General features: G+C 34.9%; 1 protein-coding gene across 1 annotated transcript in view; it reads left to right on the plus strand.

Annotated features, from left to right (window-relative positions):
- Positions 1-804: 804 nt before the first annotated feature.
- The window catches only part of LOC124640144 (hemicentin-1-like), a 77,966-nt gene continuing 57,084 nt past the window's right edge, over positions 805-21,686 (plus strand). The window contains exon 1 of the mRNA XM_047177808.1: positions 805-1,089. Coding sequence (XP_047033764.1) covers positions 999-1,089 — 91 coding nt within the window. The 5' untranslated portion in view covers positions 805-998. The remainder of the gene's footprint in view (positions 1,090-21,686) is intronic.

Genomic DNA, 21,686 nt, shown 5'->3' on the forward strand with positions numbered 1-21,686 from the left:
GGACTATTGTAGCCAATAAGCCTGATATTGTGGTGATAGATCGATTAGCGCGCCGCGCGATGATAGTCGATGTCGCCGTTCCGCATGACGAGAACCTTGTGAAAGCTGAGAAAGAGAAACAAATAAAGTATCTCGACTTAGCGCACGAGGTTGTCGCCATGTGGAGTGTCGACACGGCTGTTGTTGTGCCGATTGTCGTTACGGCCAATGGTTTAATAGCCAAGAGCCTCGACGAACACCTCAGGAGGCTCTCGTTGGGCGGCTGGATCAAGGGACTGATTCAGAAGGCAGTACTCCTTGATACGGCACGTATTGTGAGGAGGTTTCTGTCTCTGGGACCCTAACCACCGGTACCTTGGACCCTGTGCCCGATATCGGTGGCAACCTATTTTTTATATTTTTAAATGTTTTTTATTTTTATATTTAATATTTAAAAATGTAAATGATATGTTCTAAATAAATAAATGACCAATAATAATAATGTTTATTTCCAGTAAAAAAAAAAGATTACATATTTTCAATCACACATTTATGTAAAAATCTGTTAGAAATAAAATCTCCACGGCTCATCAAAACACTTCATTCACAATTCACAGAAATACAAAACGACTGAATACATTACATAACATTCGGTACATAATAACGCCGACCCAATTCCCATTGAACCATTCAAAGAAACACATGTTAACCAACTCACTATTTTTAATAAACCCACTATTATTAATAGAATTCCCACTATAAACAAAACACGACCAATCCAAGAAGTGTTTAATTTATTAAAAAATAATATTATTTCGTTTCAGATTCGGTTCCGGTACAAAAACGAAAATACAGAGCAAAAATTGGAGTTCGTCCAAAAAATTTTAGTTTTGAAGATGGTTTGTATGATATAGTTACTGAAAAAGTGCGTTTGGTTCCAACAGTGACATCAATGTGTCGTGTTGATGATTCTGTCGAAGTTGGTGATTCAGTGTTGGTGATTAAGACGCCTATTGGTGATGATGGCGAAGGATATGAACTTGTGTGTGTTGGTGATGGTGATAGTGTTTCAGACTCTGATAGATACCAGTTTGGAGATCATAGATTCACGTGAGTAGATTTTACTTTTTTTAATGACGAGGGACATAAAAAAATTGAATTAGTTGAAATCAGGTCGATTTGAGAACAGTGGGACCGGTTTAGAATCTTGGTATTGATATTGAGAAAATGTTTTGCCATCTACCTTATCTTGAAGATGTTTTAATAACACTCCAAATATTTCGACCTATATTATCGTTTCCCACATAAGCTTTCTATCGATAGATCCCGACCATTAGGTCCAACGCAATATGGGAACCATGTTCGCCACTCATAAATCAAATACATGGAGATTAAAGTTCGGCTGATTGATGAAAATACCATGTTTGTTTGAATTTCGCCGTTTGTTAAACTATCTGCTTTTTATATATTTACATTTTATTACATATGTTCTGTGTTGCGTATGTTAAAATAGGTTACATTTGAAACTATGGCTGAAAAAATAAAGGGAATCTAGTTTGACCTTATTATGACAACCTATATTTTTTGATATATAACTTACCTGCAACTAAATGTTTTGATAAAGATTTATTTTCAATAGTAATAGATACAAGCCTAGTTTTACGAGCAAACGGTGTATTTAAATACTATGAATTTGCCACCAAACACTAAATTGTTCAAGCTGATTGAAGTCCCAAAAACAAACTGGAAATCATTCGTCATCGACGAGATTTAATTTTAGTCTAAAAATATACTTAGTCGAGTTTATTTACTTTACGGAAATAGAAGTATTTTGCGTAGATGTAAATATTTCAAGAATGACTCTGATTCATTAGCGTATTTGTGTGAAGAACTTAAAATTAAATCTAGTATTTTTTACGAACGTACATTATATATTATTTCAGTTGAGTGATATTTGTATTTACATTACACTAAATCACAGATTTCCTTGACGTTCAAGCGACATTTTGTTTATTTTGTAGGCGCCATCAAACGTGGATTCGATAAAAATATGAAAAGCAAAAGTTACTCATTTAAATATGTCGTCTCAGAAAATGTTTTGAAGAAGTTGGTGAACTAGAGAAATATTTAAGACGTAATACGTCTAGATTTAATAAAAGTCTTGTGACAAATGTAATACTGGGAAAACTTTTATATTAGCATTTGTCACACATCATTTACGAATATGTTGAGTATAGCATAAATCTCGTTTCACCGTGATGACAGTGTTTTTAAGCTATGAATAATTTCTAACGCATCGTTATACAATATCTTATGCTAGAGTATCTAAATAAAATTTCTTGAAAGTATATTACATTTCTTTTCCTTGAAATTTTTTTTACTGTTAAATTGATATTCTCCGAAATGATTCTGTTCCACGTGGATCCGTGTTTCCTGCATATAACAAACTAATTATTTTTTCTACCGTGTCCCGAGGGAACTACTTCTCGGTCCAGGGGGCAATTCGCGTAACGTTACACACGAAAATCTCATACTCGCAGATTCCTATCCACCCAGACGCTAGACAACCTAGTAAGTAAGCCTCAAGATTTAAGATAGCCTCTAAGATTAACAAAAAGGAGAATTTTTGGAATACCAGTATTTTCTGAATCAGTTTAGGACATCCTGAGATTAAAATGTACAAATTCACAACCTCTCAAAATTCAGCTCTTTATAAAGAAGTCGGGTTAATTCTAAATTCATTAATTGCAAGATGGTTAGAAGTCAAACAAAGAAACAGAAAGATAGACAAACAAACAATGTAGATTTAATACGGCATGGAAGAGAAACGGTTATTGTTACAGCATGGTTATTGGCATCAACAAATGCGTCAGCGCAACACAACGCGTCGTGTAATAATGATATATTAGCACATAAAGGTCACACGCATAAATAGAGCTAAGCTCAGCCTAGAAATAGTCTACGAGTTATGACTATCATACAGCAGGTAAATGCAGAAGTTATTGTTGCTACAATACCTACAAAAGTATGGGGTTCAACTCAAGGTGGGGATGAAATCAAATACTGGGGCAGTCAATGTCATGATCAAGTGATTATCATCTGTTTGGCCATTTTCTGTCGTCTCCGACTATTTTCGGATCTGCTTCAGCCAGTTTCGACTAGAGTGACTAGCTATTTGACCTCTACATTCCTCTGCTAAGTTATTTGAACAAACCCAATACCCCTTAGACTGGTTGCCAAATTTTCCGGCTTGTGACTTCCCGTAACAACTGCCTAAGATGTACAAATGACAGCTTTGGTTCAACGACTTAATAATGTGCCTTCGAAAACATAGAGGAAGGATGATAAGATAGCCGGTTAACCATCCAAGGACCGACCGCACCATTCGTTGCTTAAACTTATGATCGATCGAGCCGTGCAGCTGTCATTTAGCCACGTGCTTCTTCAGGTTATTTCGTCGAAGCTATTGTTCTACTTCCCAATCTAAACAATATTTCCTTTTGCGTATATCTTGCTAAGAGTACCTTCTGTATTTACCTGCCCATTGCCCCCAAATCAGTAGTAAACACGCATTGAACTTTCGTGGTCTATTTTAACTTCATAGAAAGTGTCTCTGTCGACCCGCTTTTATTTAATCTGGCTACCATCCAAACTGAAGGCAATATGTTGCACCAACGATTTTGTCAAACTACGTTTCGAAATAAACTGATCTTTGTCAATAAAGTTAATTTTAAGTTTATCTTTTATTTAATCTCATACTGGAGACTAATGTTCTGTTTCTTTTGAGTATTAAAATTTGCTCTTTTAATTTCAAACATAGTGGTATTCATTAACATTATGTATTTATCTTTTACTAGCTTCTGCCAGCGGTTTCACCCGCATCCCGTGGGAACCTCTGCACGAACCCGGATAAAAAGTAGCCTATAGCCTTCCTGGATCGGACCAGTAGTTTCGGAGATTAGCGCGTTCAAACAAACAAACAAACTCTTCAGCTTTATAATATTAGTATAGATTCGAATAGACTTACTAAATTCGTTTGTTTTCTACAAAACTGCTCCCCAGACGACAATTCTAATTACAATCCACTAAAACACGTAGATATACAAAAACCAAAAAACAAAGCATAAAAAACTTATCAATGCAGCATTAATTTAAATACTAAATTAAGTCTTTAATCCTTACTAACACTATAAATGCGAAAGTCAGTATGTCCGTCTGTAGCCCTTTCAAAAATTCAAAAGAATTAAATGTTTGATACCGTATACACTGTCAGCCAAAAAAAAACCGGCCAAGTGCGAGTCGGACTCGCGCACGAAGGGTTCCGTTCCATTATTTATAAATGGACAAAAAAATCTAGTTTATTGTATGGGAGCCACCCAAAATATTTATTTAATTCTAGTTTTCAGTATTTGTTGTTATAGCGGCACCAAAAATACATCATCTGTGAAAATTTCAGCTCTCTAACTATCACGGTTCATGAGATACAGCCTGGTGACAGACGGACGGACGGACGGAGGAATGGAGCGAAACCAATAGGGTCCCGTTTTATCTTTTGGATTCGGAACCCTAAAAAGACAGACTACTTTTATCCAGCTGCGAGAGATAGTTAACTCGGAACATGGGTGGAACCATGAGCAAATAGTTAGTTCAACAATAAAACTCAGATTACAGCTATCCTTTCGCTAAAGTACTGGGAATTAACACTAGGGTTAAAAAGGTCAGTTGACTTTACTAATTAACTCGACAAAGAAACACGTAATTTGTTTCGCTTTTCACATACGGGAGACTAAAGTGTTTATTTATTTTATACTTTTATAATTGTAATTTATCTGAATTATACCTACCTAAGGTCTATCTAGATCTTTTCAGAGGGTTATTTTTATCTTGGAAAAAATATGTTTATGATATTTAAAACAGTTGAGCCGAGAATAGATTGACCGTGGTACATTTTAATTGTGATTGAAACCAGCTTTACGAGCTGAAATCGTTTTTAAACATTGAAGCATTTGATTGCATACGAGATCATAACAGAGAAAACCACAAATTAGGAGACAAAAAAATATGCAAAGAATAAAATTACAAACTCAAAACAATTTTTCCAATATCCAACGATATGTATCACGCGATTCAATTAAAGATACACAGGGCAACACAATAAACAATTTATACGAACAAAATCACCAATAAAGCTTAGGAAATCTATACTTGAAGCAATAAAAGAAATAACTTTAAACTACATGCGATGTGACCGTGGTAAGCCAAACGTTGTATTTTACTAGTAGACCAAGAGCCTGGGACTGAAATACTTGCCTCATAGTTCAAAAGCTGAAATTGTGTGTCAAAACAAAAGTTCGTAGATTAGTTTGAATTTTTTCTACTGTGTGAAACAAATAGTTACTTTCGTATTGAAAAATAGGACGTCTTTATTAACCAACTTCATAAAAAGGAGGTTCTCAGTTTGACCTGTAAAAATGTATGGGTCCAATTATCTCACGTTTGACTGAATCAATTTTGACGCGGTTTTCACAATAGTACCTATTTGTCAGACTCGGGATCATGTTTAAGGATATCGCTGAAAACGAATTACATTTTGTAAAAAAAATCGAATATCTTAAAAACTACTGTTAATCAACTTTCACAGTGTGTGTTTCGATACCTTCGTGCTGGTAAGATACACACAAAAAATTTCAGATTTTGACATAAGTCCACTATATCCGGGCTCTCGGTCTACAGGATTATGCAGTGCACTCACTACTTTATCTCAAACATTAAAATACTTTATAGACACTTAGTCACCGACTACGTTTATTGGACCTCCGGCTTTGCACTGAATTATGATACCGTTATTTGGATTTTCAGTATTGGAATAATTGATTTTTTGTGGTCTTCCTATTTGCATGGGATGCGATATCCTCGGGCTGTTTGTAGATGATATGTGTGTGTTTGTTTTGTTAAAGGAAATAAAGTATTGTTGATATAGATTTGGCAAATATTTTGGGTGACTTAAAGATTTCAGTGTCCTTACTTCTTGCACACTGAAGATAGCCGACAGATGACCGGATGGTAAGCAATTTTTTTGGTTAATTTTGATTCCTATTAAAGAATTCAGTTGGTCTGATACAGTTATTACACATGATCTTTGAAATATGCGTACGACTTGCATGAAGATGAATATCTTCATGCTGATTTGTGAGCAAAAGCATACAATTGGCTGGCTAAAAGTTTGCATTTTTTCAACTCTAAAACAACAATTTTGCGCGGTATCAAGCTTCCTAAAGAAACTGCTTTGCTTTGGAAACCCAGGTAAAAATGGCCATTATTATTTCACCGTTAAAGTTTTATAATGATAACCAATAGATTTATTTAAATCAGATAAGGATGCCATAAAACTATGTGTAAATCGTTACTATCTCTGAAATAAACCTTAGTATGCACAATAATATAAACTTAATCTTAACTTAGGACGACTCGTAATACGCCATTAAGTTTGTCTTAATCTTTATTTTCACTTAATTGCTGTTTATCTAAACCTCGCTGGATTAACTTAAGCCATTCGTTCAGATTATTATAAGCCTACTTACGAGCAAACACAGCGTATTTTAAAGGAGTAAGTAATTAAAATAATTTCACTTAGATTATCTTAAGCATTATTGTTTAAGATTATTTTCTTATCAAATTATGAACAGTGAAATTGTTTTCAGTTATCTTTAATAGTAAATTAAAATATATTGTCTACAAAATTCAGTACTCTTTTTAGAGTGAAATCTTACAAAAATGTAGCAAATCATGGTAAACACAGTTTTGATTGGTCATCAAAAAGAAACTGTATAAATTCGAATTTACTTAAAGGTGTACAAAATCTATAAATTAAAATGCACTGAGAGGTAAAAAAAAAATCTTAGTTACATTACCTACAATAATTGAGCAGTTTGGTGAAAAATATAATTTCACTTTTATATGATATCTAGCCACACGTTCCATAATATTAGTAAGAAATTTACTGGAGCATAGAGCCGAGAATTCAAACTCCCTGGCAATATCTGGATCTATTTCCACGCTGACGAAGACAGGTGTTGGAGAATCTAAATATACCAGGACTTATTTAGCTTCGAGTTCAAAACCCTTGGTAATTAGCTGCGACATATTGGCAATAGAGATAATGTGACAACTACATGTCGTGTTTTATGAAAATGTATGTTCTATTTTTGGTTGCAGATGATGGAATGTGGTGATGGCTATTTTTTTGCGAGTTCAAGGTCCTTTTTTTTTTAGGAAATTGATATTTTGCGCGAGTATTGAGATTGAGATTCTTATGTTTGGATTTTTTTATTAAACTTGCAATATGTTTGCATGTTTGGCACAGAAAAAAAACCAATTGAATGTTGAAGCGTTTCGCCGGCAGTATTTACAAAATCGCCGATCGAATAAACTTGACTATTTTGCGATTGTGACAAAATATTTTAGGTACTACTACCTATTTATATTCTTTCCGGAATAAGTGAGAAAACTATGAAAAATAGGCCAGTTTTGACTTTACCTCATATATCAACATCACGCGTGAACAGTGGAATCTAGTGCGTGACGTCATCTGACAGACGTCAACTTTCAGCCTAATGTGACCCGTTGACTATCCCGTAAAAGAAAATTAAGTATTTTTAGATAGATTTCGGTAAGGCAAGTGGAAATAAACTGTCTTTTTAGGGCTTGAAGAGATTTAGAGTCTGCTGCTTTTATCATTGAAGATACCTTTAACATTGGTTAATACTGCATTCATGTCCACGTGGCACCTAGAATTTCTGAAACATATGTCCAATATATTTACAATTTATCACATTCCATTAGGCAATCTTCGTATGCGCTTTTCTATTATAAAAATACTTAAAAATTAACCCTAACTTGAAACAATTTTCTTAAAGTTTAAGCAGAGCAACAACTAGGTACTTCCAGTGTCCTTCCCAGCTGATGTTTTTCAAAAACTTTCGGAAAACAATAACAAAAGCCAACTTTGACACGTGGTTACGCATCTATATTCGTTCTGGCGTGCAGCCAAACTTCTTGCGTTTCCTTTAGCTTGGAGACAGATATATCCGCGGTATGTGGTTAGCTTTAATTATGATTTCTTATCTTTTGAGTCAGATTGTTGAGAGATTTCGAGATCTTGGGGTTCAATTGTTGGTGATGATGTTTGGACTATGTGGAATTTTGTTAGGATATGTGTATAATGTTTTAGTTTATTTGTGATTCTTTAGAATTTAAGAGGATAGGTAAGTTGTGTTTTTTTTAGGAATATGTTTAAAATACATGGCAATAGGCTTAATGACGGTGATGTTATTTTTTTTTATCTTGAGTCATTATGTTCTTAGCGTACTCTATTCGTTCATTGATCTGTGCAAAATGAGTTATTTTTATAAAGTTGGCTTACGGATTCCGTATCTCTAATTTTTCTGATGAAAATATACACATTAAAGTTAAAAGTTTTCACCATCTGTCTTTTAAATTCCTATTTCTAGTGCTAGTGTTAGTTTTACGAGACTCCGTGACTCCGTGACACATAGCTCCAGAATTGTCTTCCTATACTTACTTTTACTACCAGATGGGTTTTACCGTCCCAATAATAGATATTCGTCTATTAAATTTACTACTGTTATGTGACCACTTGCAGCTACTAAACTAAATCTATTTCTTCGTAACAATCGGCCATAATCTTCTAGTAGTCAAACAGGAGTTAAGATTAAAACGACGTTTACGATTTCTCGGTTACGATCAAGAGTATCAAAGCCGTAGTTAACCCTTTGTCTATTAACTGTGGTTTTATTTTGATCAACTGTCTTTGTTCCTCGTTTGCAGTGGTTCAAACTACTTGCTTCTGTTTTCGATAGAGTGTTTAGTGCGTTTTTATATATTGCATTGTTAAAGTTTAGTGGGTGGGAATTTTAGAGGTGATCGTTGATTGTTATGCGACATGGGTTTTCAATTATGTTTGCAGTGTACACTCTGGTTGGATATTTTGAACAGGATTTTATGATGTCATGTTACTTCTGCAAATAAAATGATGCATCATATCAGGTTTCTAAATAATACAATAGATTTGTAGTAAGTATGAATACTTCTACTCTTTGCAAATGCCTAATTATTTTAACATACTCCTCAATCTAAAATTAATTTCCTACTAAGCTAGTACTAAGTAGTGCACCAAAAAACAGTATCTTATATCTTTTTGTAGTGGCGCTTAAGACAGAGGCTAAATCTGTCTGATCCCTGGCTCCAAGCCAGAGGATGCCGATCCCTAAATATGCTGTGTCGCCATGCAATTCTGTATTTAGGACACTTTTGATGGGGGAGCGAGGTATAAATAGTACTATGATGAGTTTTTCTGCTATTTACATTGATGTGGGTGTTTGTAATGGGTGTATTTCCTCTCATTACGGCGTTTGTGTTTCGTTTTAATTAATTTAAAATATTTTATGGTTCTGATATTTTCTGCTTGGTTTTACAAAAGAACGTTCAATAAATAATGATAAATATTTTTCCAAGATGCTTTTTAGAGATCTTGAAAGGATTTCTCTGCAAATATTCCGCAGTATTTTTTTTTATAATATGCCGATGTAATCATTATGTTCCATTTGTTTTATATTCTCTGTACCTACCTTCAACTTAAACTTACATTTTGTGTTTATTCTCAAAAAATAAACCAGATTTTATTAATACTGTTAAGTTTAATCAAAACCCTACAACCACGGTATTATGATTATCCTACCGTTAACAACAAATAGGTGCCATCGTCATGTGAATAGAACATTTGTGGGCTACGTGATCGAAATTGTGATTTTTCTCATTTTGACGGGCTCCGCCATTTTGTGGGAATGCTTTGAGAGCCCTCGTTGTGACTCTAAGATGTTGATAGTATTAGCTTTTATGTTGAGGATTTTTGCGGCTATATGTAGGTCAGGATACGTTGTCATTTTTGTAGCTTGTAAGGAAAATGTTGTGTGAATTGTTGGGTGTTTCGAGGTATGGATCTGGTCCTTTGCTGATGTTTTGGCACAAATTTTGGAGTTGACCTTGTGTTTATTGAGTGAACCTTTCCTAAGAAGCAACTTATGCATGGTTTCGGTTTTTAAAACTACACACGGCTGACATATAGACTGCTTTTTAATAATAAGTCTGTCCATGGATTATTGCTAGGTATATTGGCCTATACAGATAATATTTATATCATCATCATCATCATCATCTGCCTGGCCTTTTCCCAACACTGTTGGGGTCGGCTTCCATTCTAACGAAAAGCTGAGTACTAGTGTTTGACATGGAGCGACTGCCTATCATACCTCCTAACCCTACCCGGGCAAGATAATCCGAACAAACATTTTTAAGACAACTTTAAAGATAAACCTTAAGACAGATTCCTTCAATACTCACAAAGTCGAGAAAGCTACACAATTGCCACTATATCCAGCTCATACAAATTCATGGGAGAATGCATATGTAATGCACGCGACAATATTTGTGCATAGCGTTACATACGTTAATTCTGTTGCATGAGTCAAGGCGACAGCTCTCGTTTGTTATAGAGGATTATTTTAGTTTATTCGGCTGGTATGACTTGAGAAAGTGCTGTTTTTATTTCAAATAACTTTGCTAAAACCTGTTAAAGGTTAGTATAGGTAAGAGTACTTGAATAAAGGTTCACCGATCATACTGTCTGTATGGTAAAAGTGTCATAAAATCTGTACTAACCAACAGTCATTTAATGAATGGTAACTATAAAATATTTTTAGATGTAAATGCAAAAATCGCTACATTGATTCAGAAAAAAAATACACAGACAGGTGGTACTCTAAAGATTGACATAAATTACTTGTCATCCGAGTTCTGGGAGTACTTTCTACAGGATACTGGTTAAACCACGGGTGAAAGTAAGGGTGATATAATCCATTTGCATTCTTTTCCCAAATCACAGATCCCAGTCTTAAAACCTTCAAACCAGCCCCTATCAAATCATATTCCTCCTTGCAACAATAGGTTGTATCCACCATTTGCCGCCATCCGTGTTAGCATCGTGTATCGTAAGCAACGCTCTCGCCGCATACATAAAACATGGGCCCTTTGCCGCATCGCGCGAGCTATGATCTAATAACGTTGTGCGTAGTGGTGTTTGTGTCCGTTGTTGGACGGCACGGGATTTTTTGGGAAGTGAAATCGTGTTATGAAATCTGCAAAGTTTTGTGTCAGTAAATAGATGTAATTAAAAGTAAGATTTAGGAATAATACTGTACAGTAGTATACAGTAGAGTGCCTTTTTCGCAGAAAAAATACTTTATAAGGCGTGAGAGAAGAAGGCAAAGCATAGTGAGAACTGTTTTGTTGTATTTTATTCACAAATCTTAAATTATGCTAATTATTCGACCTAAATATGTATTCCTAAATCAATGGGTATCTCTATTCTAATATGATGGGAAAACCGGCTTGACAAAGATTTTGACTCGTGTTTTGCAAAATCAACCAAAAATATGATTTGTTAGACGTAAAAATACGTAACGTTTGACGTACAACAATGAAAACGCGCCCTCTACTACTACTCACTCAATTGGTAGTGTTCTCTTTTGATGTAACTCCGTCTTTTACACACGGCCCTTATACGAGGCCTAATGCGCCACCTTCTAACTATATCCAATTTGTACTACCTTGGGGTAAGCAGGGTGCTGGCATTCCCAGATTTTGTACAAGCGTGAAGATTTTATAAGTTAAAAAGGGGATTTTTTTTTGTTTGCGGAAATAAGTTAGATTAAAGTTAATAAAAAGTAAAATATACTGAGGAGTACTGAAGAAAAAGCAGTTTTAAAAATGGATGAAATCGATGATGTGAGTCCCACTGAGAGACAAAAATATCTTTGCCTAGCAACCTAGCATTTCCTTACTATGTATGCGAGTCACAATTTGACATGAATAAAATACTTTTTTTTTTTTTTAATATTTCTTATATTTCAGAAAACCCTATGTAATTGGCATAATACCTGAATTGGGTCCGATAATTTCGCAATAAGATGCTAGCAAATACATCGAAAGATCTTTTTTGTTAATTTCAGGCGTTATGACCTCGGCAATTTTATTGAAATCTATTAAGAGCGTTTGAGTCATACTACCAGTAATTTTTATGAGAATATTATATTAGTCATGCGTACGATGGCTAAATTCCATCTGGCAAATGATTTATGAGAGAGAAACAAATCTGCAATAATAAAGATTAATTGATTGACCGCCTCATTCTTGGAATTTGATTACTACGACTATGGAGTACGAGATCTTAAGTTTGGTATCCAGGTGGATCAAAACGTCTACGATTTTTTAAACTCCGTCAGACTGCTTTATTTCAAAAATATGTATCTAAATCTATTTTTGTGCCCAGTCCTATTGCATCACGTCTCCGTAATTAACTGCAAGACATGATAAAGCCTAGCAATGAAGTAGAAGTAGTCTAGATGACATAAAGTAGAAAAGGCAAACTTTTTACTTCAGACAGATGAGGCAAAAATTTACGTTCAGATATTGTTCTACTTAATCACAAAAGGAAAAAATTAAATTATAAATTAAAAAAAACCCCCGACCCAAAAAAAGCACGCTATTATTATGACAAAAGGTTAAAAACGCTAAACCCTATAAAAAGCAAAAAATAACTTTTAACACTACGTAAGTACCAACTAAAGCATGTCAGACTAAACTAAATTTTGTCGTGTCGGGGGACCGCTCTAATTTATTAGCTTAACGTTAGAAGTAATTATATACTACTTCTTATAACTTTTTATATAATTTTGTTTAGATACGTGTTTTTTTTATACGAATGTTGTAATTAAGTAGGTATCATTTGATTAATGTACTATTTTTAAAGGTAAAAAGCGGTCCCCCGACACGTCAAAATTTAGTTTAGTCTGACATGCTTTAGTTGGTACTTACGTAGTGTTAAAAGTTATTTTTTGCTTTTTATAGGGTTTAGCGTTTTTAACCTTTTGTCATAATAATAGCGTGCTTTTTTGGGTCGGGGGTTTTTTTAAATTTATAATTTAATTTTATTTCATGCTTTTTGAAGGAGCTACTTAATTTTTGCTTCTTTCATTTAATTTCTTTTATTTTAAGATGTGGTCGCTATATGCGATCTCGGCCAAAGGAAGCTGTTTAACAATCCTCATGACAAACTGGCTCTGGGAGAATTGCCCAGATTGAGAAACAATAAAGATTATCCTTTGGTAATTTTAGACTTTCAGCAAAAATACATATAAATCGGTTTATCCGTTTCATTCCGGCATTCCAGGGTTTCATCCGCCACATCCTATTTCCTGCATCAGGTTCTAGTCAATTAGAAAAATGAAGAGAGCTAGTCAAGACAAATTCAACGAGCCCAAACTCGATGGGTTTACTAAAAGGCAGTTCAGGGTTACGTCTCCTATCTTCGTGTCCTAACAGCAGACCAGCTCAGTGGTTCCAGAAGACATTAGTGTTTCAAATTTCTGATCCCACATATGCTTGCAAGTAAACTGAGCGTGTAACATTCCTATCACACCTAACAAACGAGCTGATGACCTTGAAGACCTGAACCGATTTCTACCAAACATAGCTAAGAACACTCCCGAATGACATACCTTTCAAACAAAAAAAACCGCATTACAATCGGATCATCCGTTTGGGAGCTACGATGCCACATACACACACACACACACACACACACACACACACAGACAGACACGTCAAACTTATAACACCCCGTCGTTTTTGCGTCGGGGGTTAAATATGCTTAAGCACTAACAACTATTTCAGAGGCTCTGTGGTCAATTATAATTATATTAATTACTTTGTAGTCATATATTTGATCAATAGATACCATTGACACTAAGATATTATTACGTCTATCGTGAACTTTGCTTGACAGTAAAATGATTACTACTTACACGTATACATAAGTAGGTGTATAGAAAAAAAACCTTAAAGCCTTTTTTTACCCATTTTTTTCTTACTACCCAGCAGGAACTATGACAGTTCCGTGACCGTCTCGTACCCGATGAGCGGCAGTTCACCAGCACATCAATCTTCATAGCGACTAATGAGCGCGCTCTCTAAGGGATAGGGCACATGAGAGGTTTTTGGATTTTGTTTTAATTAGGAGTGTTGGCTGTGTAGTTTTTGGGATGTTAGCAAGTATTAATTATTAGTAGTTTTTGGGATGTAAGCCAAATTTTAAATTTTATAGGTATGTATTTGCAACTGATAAAAATATGTATTGTAATAAGTGATTTTGTTAAACAAACCAGTGTTTTGAAATCACCTTCATCAGTCGTATATCTATAGTTCACTTTGATTCTCCTGAACGACCTACATATTTTTATTAGTAGGTAGTAAGTATGCGAAAGTTACTGTATTTCAGAAAAAAAGAATATCTGGTTTACTTACTGCTACAGAAAATTATATGTAAAGACAATGGTGTCTTTGACTCTAATATTAGAATCAAATTAAAAATCAAGCTGATGTAATCGCATAGAGAGGCTAGTTGAACTTTCTGTCCTTGCCTTTACAAGTGATCATGAAACTAAAGTACCTACCATTCATTACTCATAGATTCACATGTAGATGTGAACAGATGAATTAGGGCTAAACGTTTAATTGTTATGTGGTTATGGGCCGTCGCAATTGGCGCCTCGCTGGGCGCGTATTGGCAAATGTTCGGTGTTCATAAATGACCTTAAATGAATTGATGTTTTTGTAATATTGCCATTAATAGGGATCGAGATAAGTTCGATTTAATGGTGATAATAATAGTCTTTTCTGGTTACTAGATGACAGCAGTGGTTTTATCCGGGTCTCGTATGGACGACTCGGACTACTTAGCAAACATTGATAAAATTCATGGATGGAGATTTCTTTAGAAATAAGCATTACCTTTGTAAATTTTATCTTTCCTGTCTTCTTTCTTTATTGTGTGTGTGTGGAAAATTTTAAATAAATAAAATACTATTACCCAACTAGTTGGACTTTGTCATGTAGGACCAATATTTCCTGAGATAAGAGCGTAACAAAGAAATAAACACTTCGGCTATAAATACAGTCCACTTTTTTTATGGGTGTGTGGAGTAATTCCCACATGACATGAAACCGTTACTGGATGCGATAGATTATAAACATATATTATACAAACAAAATGTAAATAACAGTAAATTTTATTACAGAACCAAGGCCAAGGCGTTTCTTTGATCAGTAAAAGCTACAATATTTCATAGAACGTGCAACCACGTCACACTGATAAGATTACTTTCATTTCCATTTTCTACAGGCTGTAGGAAATTTTCTCAGAATCACTTACACTCTAAAAGGCCTTGCCCATACATTTGTAATTTCGCCGCAAATATGTAATTCGAACCTTATTCTATTAATTGTATGTAGTACAGAAATAGCACTTTTAGGAATTAAATAATGTTTGAGTCAGGCTCATCTAGATGATACATAGTATTTTTACGAAAGACGATTAGGTCGCCTTATTATTATAAGGATAATCTTTTAAGGCTGTTAATTTAGTCATAGTCATGATAGTGACGCATGTGGGGTCAGAAATCGTCTTGAAATAGGTATTACATCGTATGGCAAAGTTGGAGACTCTCCCAAGTTATCAATTATATTTGAAGGCATATTTCTATAGTCTTTTATGAAAACTAGTATTAGAATAGTAAAACTCACATAGTCACATTTTTGACCAAATAAATGAACCGGAACATAATAATACTCAGGAATTAATTCTTTCCAGTCTCTGTTGTAATCACGAAATCAATAGCAACCATAATCATCAGTCTGTTTCGATCTACTGCTAGAAAAACTGTTCCAATGTATTCTACTGAACTCCATCTCCGTTTTCCTTCATTAATGTTTCTCTCCTTAAAGTTCTATGAGACAAAAGACACTAGATCACCAAATAAGATTACCAGCATTACAAAGCAGCTTATACCAGCCAATCTCCCACTTGACCGCTTCTAATGATGACTGCGTACATTTTTTACTTCGTCATTTTGATGAACATCATAATTGCTGGTTTGAATTCGTTCAAGTTCTTCATGGGAACTGTCAGTTTAAATTATAGCTTTTTTAGGGAACTCAGTTTTTTTGGGTCTTAGAATTTGTGAATTTGATGCTATTTTTATACTTGCTTTATTTGAAGTGACCCAGACAGGTCAATTGGAATGCAATTCCAAAAATGCTATTCAGTCTTACTCATTGTTTTCCTTGGGGGTATTCATAGTTCAATTGATTTTAATAAGCGTTTGTAATATGGTAACATACTGGTTTTTCTTGAAGTATGGATCAAACGGAATATAGAGAGTAATTTCCAAACTATTTGTCCCAATAATTTATTGGAAATTATTTACGGAGCAGATATGATGTCCAATTCTATTATTATTCGATAATTCTGTATCATCATTTGGTGTGAAATCGGCTCTATTTCATAGCGACTCACGAATAAAAATCAAAATGTCACAAAAATCATAAATTCAACGACCTTGTTAATCAACGTATTCTCTACTACAGTCATGATACGTCCATAGTCGTACATACGTCCAACGACTTAATACTCCCACAACAAATGTCCCCATAACGGACTAATAGCCACACTAAAGCCTGCCACTCGCCATATCCTCAACTCCCAGATTTTTATAGTTTCAATAACACCTCGTTATTCAACTGGGAGTCCCGAAATTGGAATGGAAAATGGGTTCACAATATGGCTCCTCTCATCCGTTTCTACCGTTCCTAGTGTAGCAATTTCCTCTCGTACAGATGACGGAGTCTGCGTCAAATGTCTTATTTTATTTTATGAAGTCAGACGTATGCTTTTGCATCAAATTATATGGCGTGATGAGTTTTTTAGTATTCCACTTTTGATTCGATGTCAGTTGGAAATCTGTTGGAGGGTTGGGTTTTAAATTAAAGGTTCTAGGGATTATTTTTCAGAATTTTTATTGAAAATAAATTACTGGGTTATGAAATATTTTCCAGATAGTTTAGATATTATGTTAGATTTTGGAATTTAAATTTTATTATTATAATTCTATTTAACAGATAGCATATTTTAGGCTTTTTTGTTTCCATAGCAATCAATTCGATGTTAGTTACGTTCAACATGTTTTTAACCTTTTTTTATCTTCTTCCTCACCTAAATCCTCTTACTTCCCTCATAACAAATATTTAAAAATGTATTTCTTACACTGCAAGCCCAACTACCAAAACAACCTACACTATAAATATTTCACAGTTTCCACGAGACGCGTCCCGTGAAATATAAAATTACAGTTTGTTCTCATCGCATTACACTAATGTAAACGTCACATTTACACTTACACCCGTATTGTATTACAGTATGTTTTTCGAATTGATACTTTATACAGAACTAGCTTCCACCCGCGCCTTCACCCGCGTCGAGTTCGGTTATATCGCATTCCCAAGAGATCTCTTCAAAAATCCGGGATAAAAACTATCCTATTGTCTTTCTCAAGGTCAACTCTATCTCTGTACCAAATTTTATTAAAATCAGTTCAGTGGTTTAGATATGAAAGTGTGACAGACAGACAGAGTTACTTTCGCATTTATAATATTAGTAGGGATGGTGGATGTTGTTGAATTGATACTTTACACAGGGTGATAGACGTTGGTCCTTACATTAGTTGATACCCCTACGTGCTCTGTATATTATTGTTATATTGACCTGTCTTTAGAGAGCAAAAGAAATAAACTGTCGAACCCTATCAGTAACGAAGTATTGTTTTGAATCTATAGTAATATTATAACTGTGTTTTTCTATTTGTTTACATAAAAGTGGAAGGTTAATGTGATCATTAGTTCCTGAGACTGCTGTGCCCAAAGAAAACAGATGAACTCTTTAGCGCTATAACGTTAGTAAAGATAAGCATAGAAGAGTACTAGTTCAACAAATGACAGGCAAGAAAATACTGCCTATTGATATCAGTTCCACTCAACAAAACCATAATTATCACGAACACTCCTTTTCCTCCATAAAAAAATATCCTATAATGCAAGAATTTTCTTCATAAAATGCAAGAGTATTTAAGGTAATGCTTCTTGCGTGCCGCCTCGGTAATTGAATGTCACTCAGACTGCCAGACTATTGACTTTAATTTGCATTAATAGATCCTGTGCATGTCGGCTTCATGATAATTATGTGGTGTAATCAATGGTGTTTTGGTTAATTATTGTTATTTAGTGGCGAGTGTGCTAGCAATGCTGAGAATATTTTTACACCTATTGATAAAATAAAGTTTGTATGGGCTGAAGCAAGTCTTGTCACCTGAGTTCTAGAAGTCTCCCGTGTGTCCCAAGAGAACTACTGTGTGCACCCTCATAGAAAATAGCATAGGCTTTCCTTGATAAATGGGCTGTGAGCGAACAGTGAACGAATGTTCTAATTTATACCAATTGTTTCAAAGATCAGCGCGTTCAAACAAAAATCTCTTTAGCATTACAACATTACCTAGTTACCGTTAGAGCCTTTTTATCGTCCCACTGCTGGGCTGCGGCCTCCTCTCACACGGAGAAGGATTGAGCATTAATCACCACTCTTGTTCAATGCGGGTTGGCGATTTCAAACTATATAGTCCATTACCAAGTATAGATTTTTATTTAGGTAAGTAACAAATATCACATAAAGATACTTCAAACCATTTATTTATTTCTAAAAGATAAAACAGTTTCCCAGCAGCGCAATAAGCTCCGATATCACTTAGCAACCACTTGCATTATCAATGTCTGTCCAAGTTTATCTCAGTTGACGGCATCGCCACTCCGTCTTTAATATTGCAATATCGCGCGATTTTGATTTGAAATGTATCATTCATTTGTGATATATGATGTGAATTTATTGTTTACGGGTGGTCTTGTGTGATAAATATGTTAAGAAATGTTAAGAGAATCATCATCTCTCGAGACTTTTCCCAACTATGCTAAGAGAATCGCATAATAATTTGGAGTCACGTTGGAGTGGGGAAGTCAATCATACCAAGAGTTTGCGAAGGTTAAATAGGCAGTTACTGCATATCAAACACACAGCTGCATATTGCATAGATATTTGAAAAAGGCTAAATATCAAACGGTGTAAATAGTATGTAAATAAATACCTACAATACTAGCTGTTTCTCACGGTTTTCCCCGCGCCTTGGAGACGTTTTGCCGTGCCCGAATAAAGCCCGAAAAAAGTAGCCTACTTATGTCCCTTTTCAAGTTCTAAACAACATTTCAACCGGTTTAGTAGTTTTGACGTGAACCCAGACATACATACAGAGAGCTACTTTCGCATAAATAATAATATTATTTTTAGGATTTAAATGAGAAAAAATATAAGTACACGCCAATAAAAACACATAGAGCTAAGAAAACACAGAGGGCACACACACATACTTTACTAAACAAAAAAAAACAAAAAAAACTGTTTTGAATACCAAAACTTCAACCATCCAAGGATCTAAGAGCACTTCCCTCGTTCCTCTTGACTAACCCAAATACAAACGACAGGCAGTCTCCACTCCACACGACTTTATTCCAAGACAGTCGGTAGGTGCGGAATGCTAGTTCCGTAATTTCCGCTAGACGGCAAGCGCAGCTGGTACAATCCTGCTACAATCCTACTTGTATAGCTATCGTATTTATTCTGCTTAGATTGTTTCGGCTGTTAAGTGGGAGCGTTTTTGTTTTAAGGGTAAATAGATTGAGGTGTTGGGTTTCAAGTTTAGATGCTGTCCGCAACTTGGTTAGATATCTTTGAGTTGGATGTAGATGCGAAGAATTTTGGAAACGTAATTGGAAACATATTTGGAAATATTTTCATGGAAAAAACCTATTGAAAATTTTTATGAAGGTCAAGAGTTCCCGCATACTGCAAACTTTTAGTCGGCCGATAGTTTGTTTACAAAGCATATTACAAAGATCAGGTACTTTGCCGTTATCAGACTTAATGAAAACTTTGATAGGATAGGAATAAAGATTTTCTTTAAAAAAACCTATCATATTAAAAAGTTTACTCAATATTCGATAAGTCTTTGTATTGTTTGCATATGTATTTACATAGTTACTTATCGTGAGTGTTTCAATAAATACGACATAGAATTAAGTCCTACAACTAATCCTCAAGTAGCTAAACCAAACACAAATCTACCCCCTTACACCTCGACTCATTTAGAGTGCAGTATTCCGAGTTACGCCCGTCTAGTCCCACCCTATAGTGACGTTTAGCAACATAATAGTGACGTTCTAGCAATTTCCGTCGTCAGCCGTTTCACGCTTCGCATACGTTTTATTAAGCATTTCCTAAAATTTGAGAAGCGCAGCATGTTGGCATGAGTCAAACTAAAGACGTTAATTATTTTACACTAGACATTTTGTAGGAGGAAGTTCTGATGTAGAACATTTCAAGGTGCTACAGTGAGATGAAGATGTAATAGTGTAAGGTTTAGTTGGTACTTGATTATGTGTTTTGTACTTGAAAATTGTCTTTGAGCCCTAACAGTGTTGGTAAAATGGGAAAAATAATTTTTTTTACTATAATTTATGAAAATTGTTGCGTACATATTTACTTTTTTTTGTACATACATGCATTTTACTTGCCATTGTTTTTTGTTTGCCCAAGATAATCGTTAACCATAAAATGCACCAGCTACCTAATAACCTCCGGAATTTTGGGCAACTTTTGGGGAATTTAAGCTCCCAAAAAAAGTGGTTGTTCTACGCGTGGCATATTCAGCGGCAAATAGGAGGACATACAATGAGGCTAGTTTCTTTCAGGCAGTGTCCCAGTTGTGAGTAAAAATGAACGTAGCTGCAACACAGTTGGATGCAAATTGAATGCGCAACTTGGAAGTGCTCTGAACAATCGTATCGGACGCCTGTTGTAGGGTTAAGAAGAAATAGATAGGGCAATTTTGGAGGGAATTGGGAAATACCTACTTATTTTATTTAAAAAGTTATGTTTTAAAAATACGTATGTAAGATTTTTTTTTATAATGGAAACAGTTTATATCAGACGCTAATGAATACTGCCCTTAATTATTAACTTAATCCATTAAGCAGGAAGCTAGTCTACGCAACCATGCGAACCAGCCAATCCGACAGCTCCATTCAGGCTGTTAGCCAATCCGCATCGAGTGACATGCTGTGAAGGATTAGTCTTAACCACAGGTTAAGACTCATTACGTGTACGCAAATTCCTATGTAACTTGTTGTACTTGTGAAAACTATTACTCTCTATTAAATAATATCCAGGTCATTTTGAGAATCATATTTTTAGTTGGATTTAAAATTGAAGCTTTAGGATTCAACTGATAAAAATATTTCTTAAAATTCATTTTACATGTGGCTCTTCCGAAGACTTACCTAACAAGCCAAATCAGCTTCCTAAAATAAATTTCGCTCCGTATAAATCACTCTTACACACAGATAAAAAGTAATTAAAAGTCCATTACAATGCAAATAATGTCGTATCTACCGCTTTCTGAGTCTGCGACCATCGGGAACAAAGATATCGACTGTCTACTAACTTTGAATGCTATCTCAGTAAATGAACATTCTCATTCACAAATATGTATGTATTGTTTGACGCCGTTCTGAATTAGTTATTGTGTTCATTTATTATGTGTTTGACCTGCGACATTTTGACGAAGCACGTGTATGAT

Source organism: Helicoverpa zea, chromosome 20 (assembly GCF_022581195.2).
Source record: "Helicoverpa zea isolate HzStark_Cry1AcR chromosome 20, ilHelZeax1.1, whole genome shotgun sequence".
NCBI classification, from domain to species: Eukaryota; Metazoa; Arthropoda; class Insecta; order Lepidoptera; family Noctuidae; genus Helicoverpa; species Helicoverpa zea.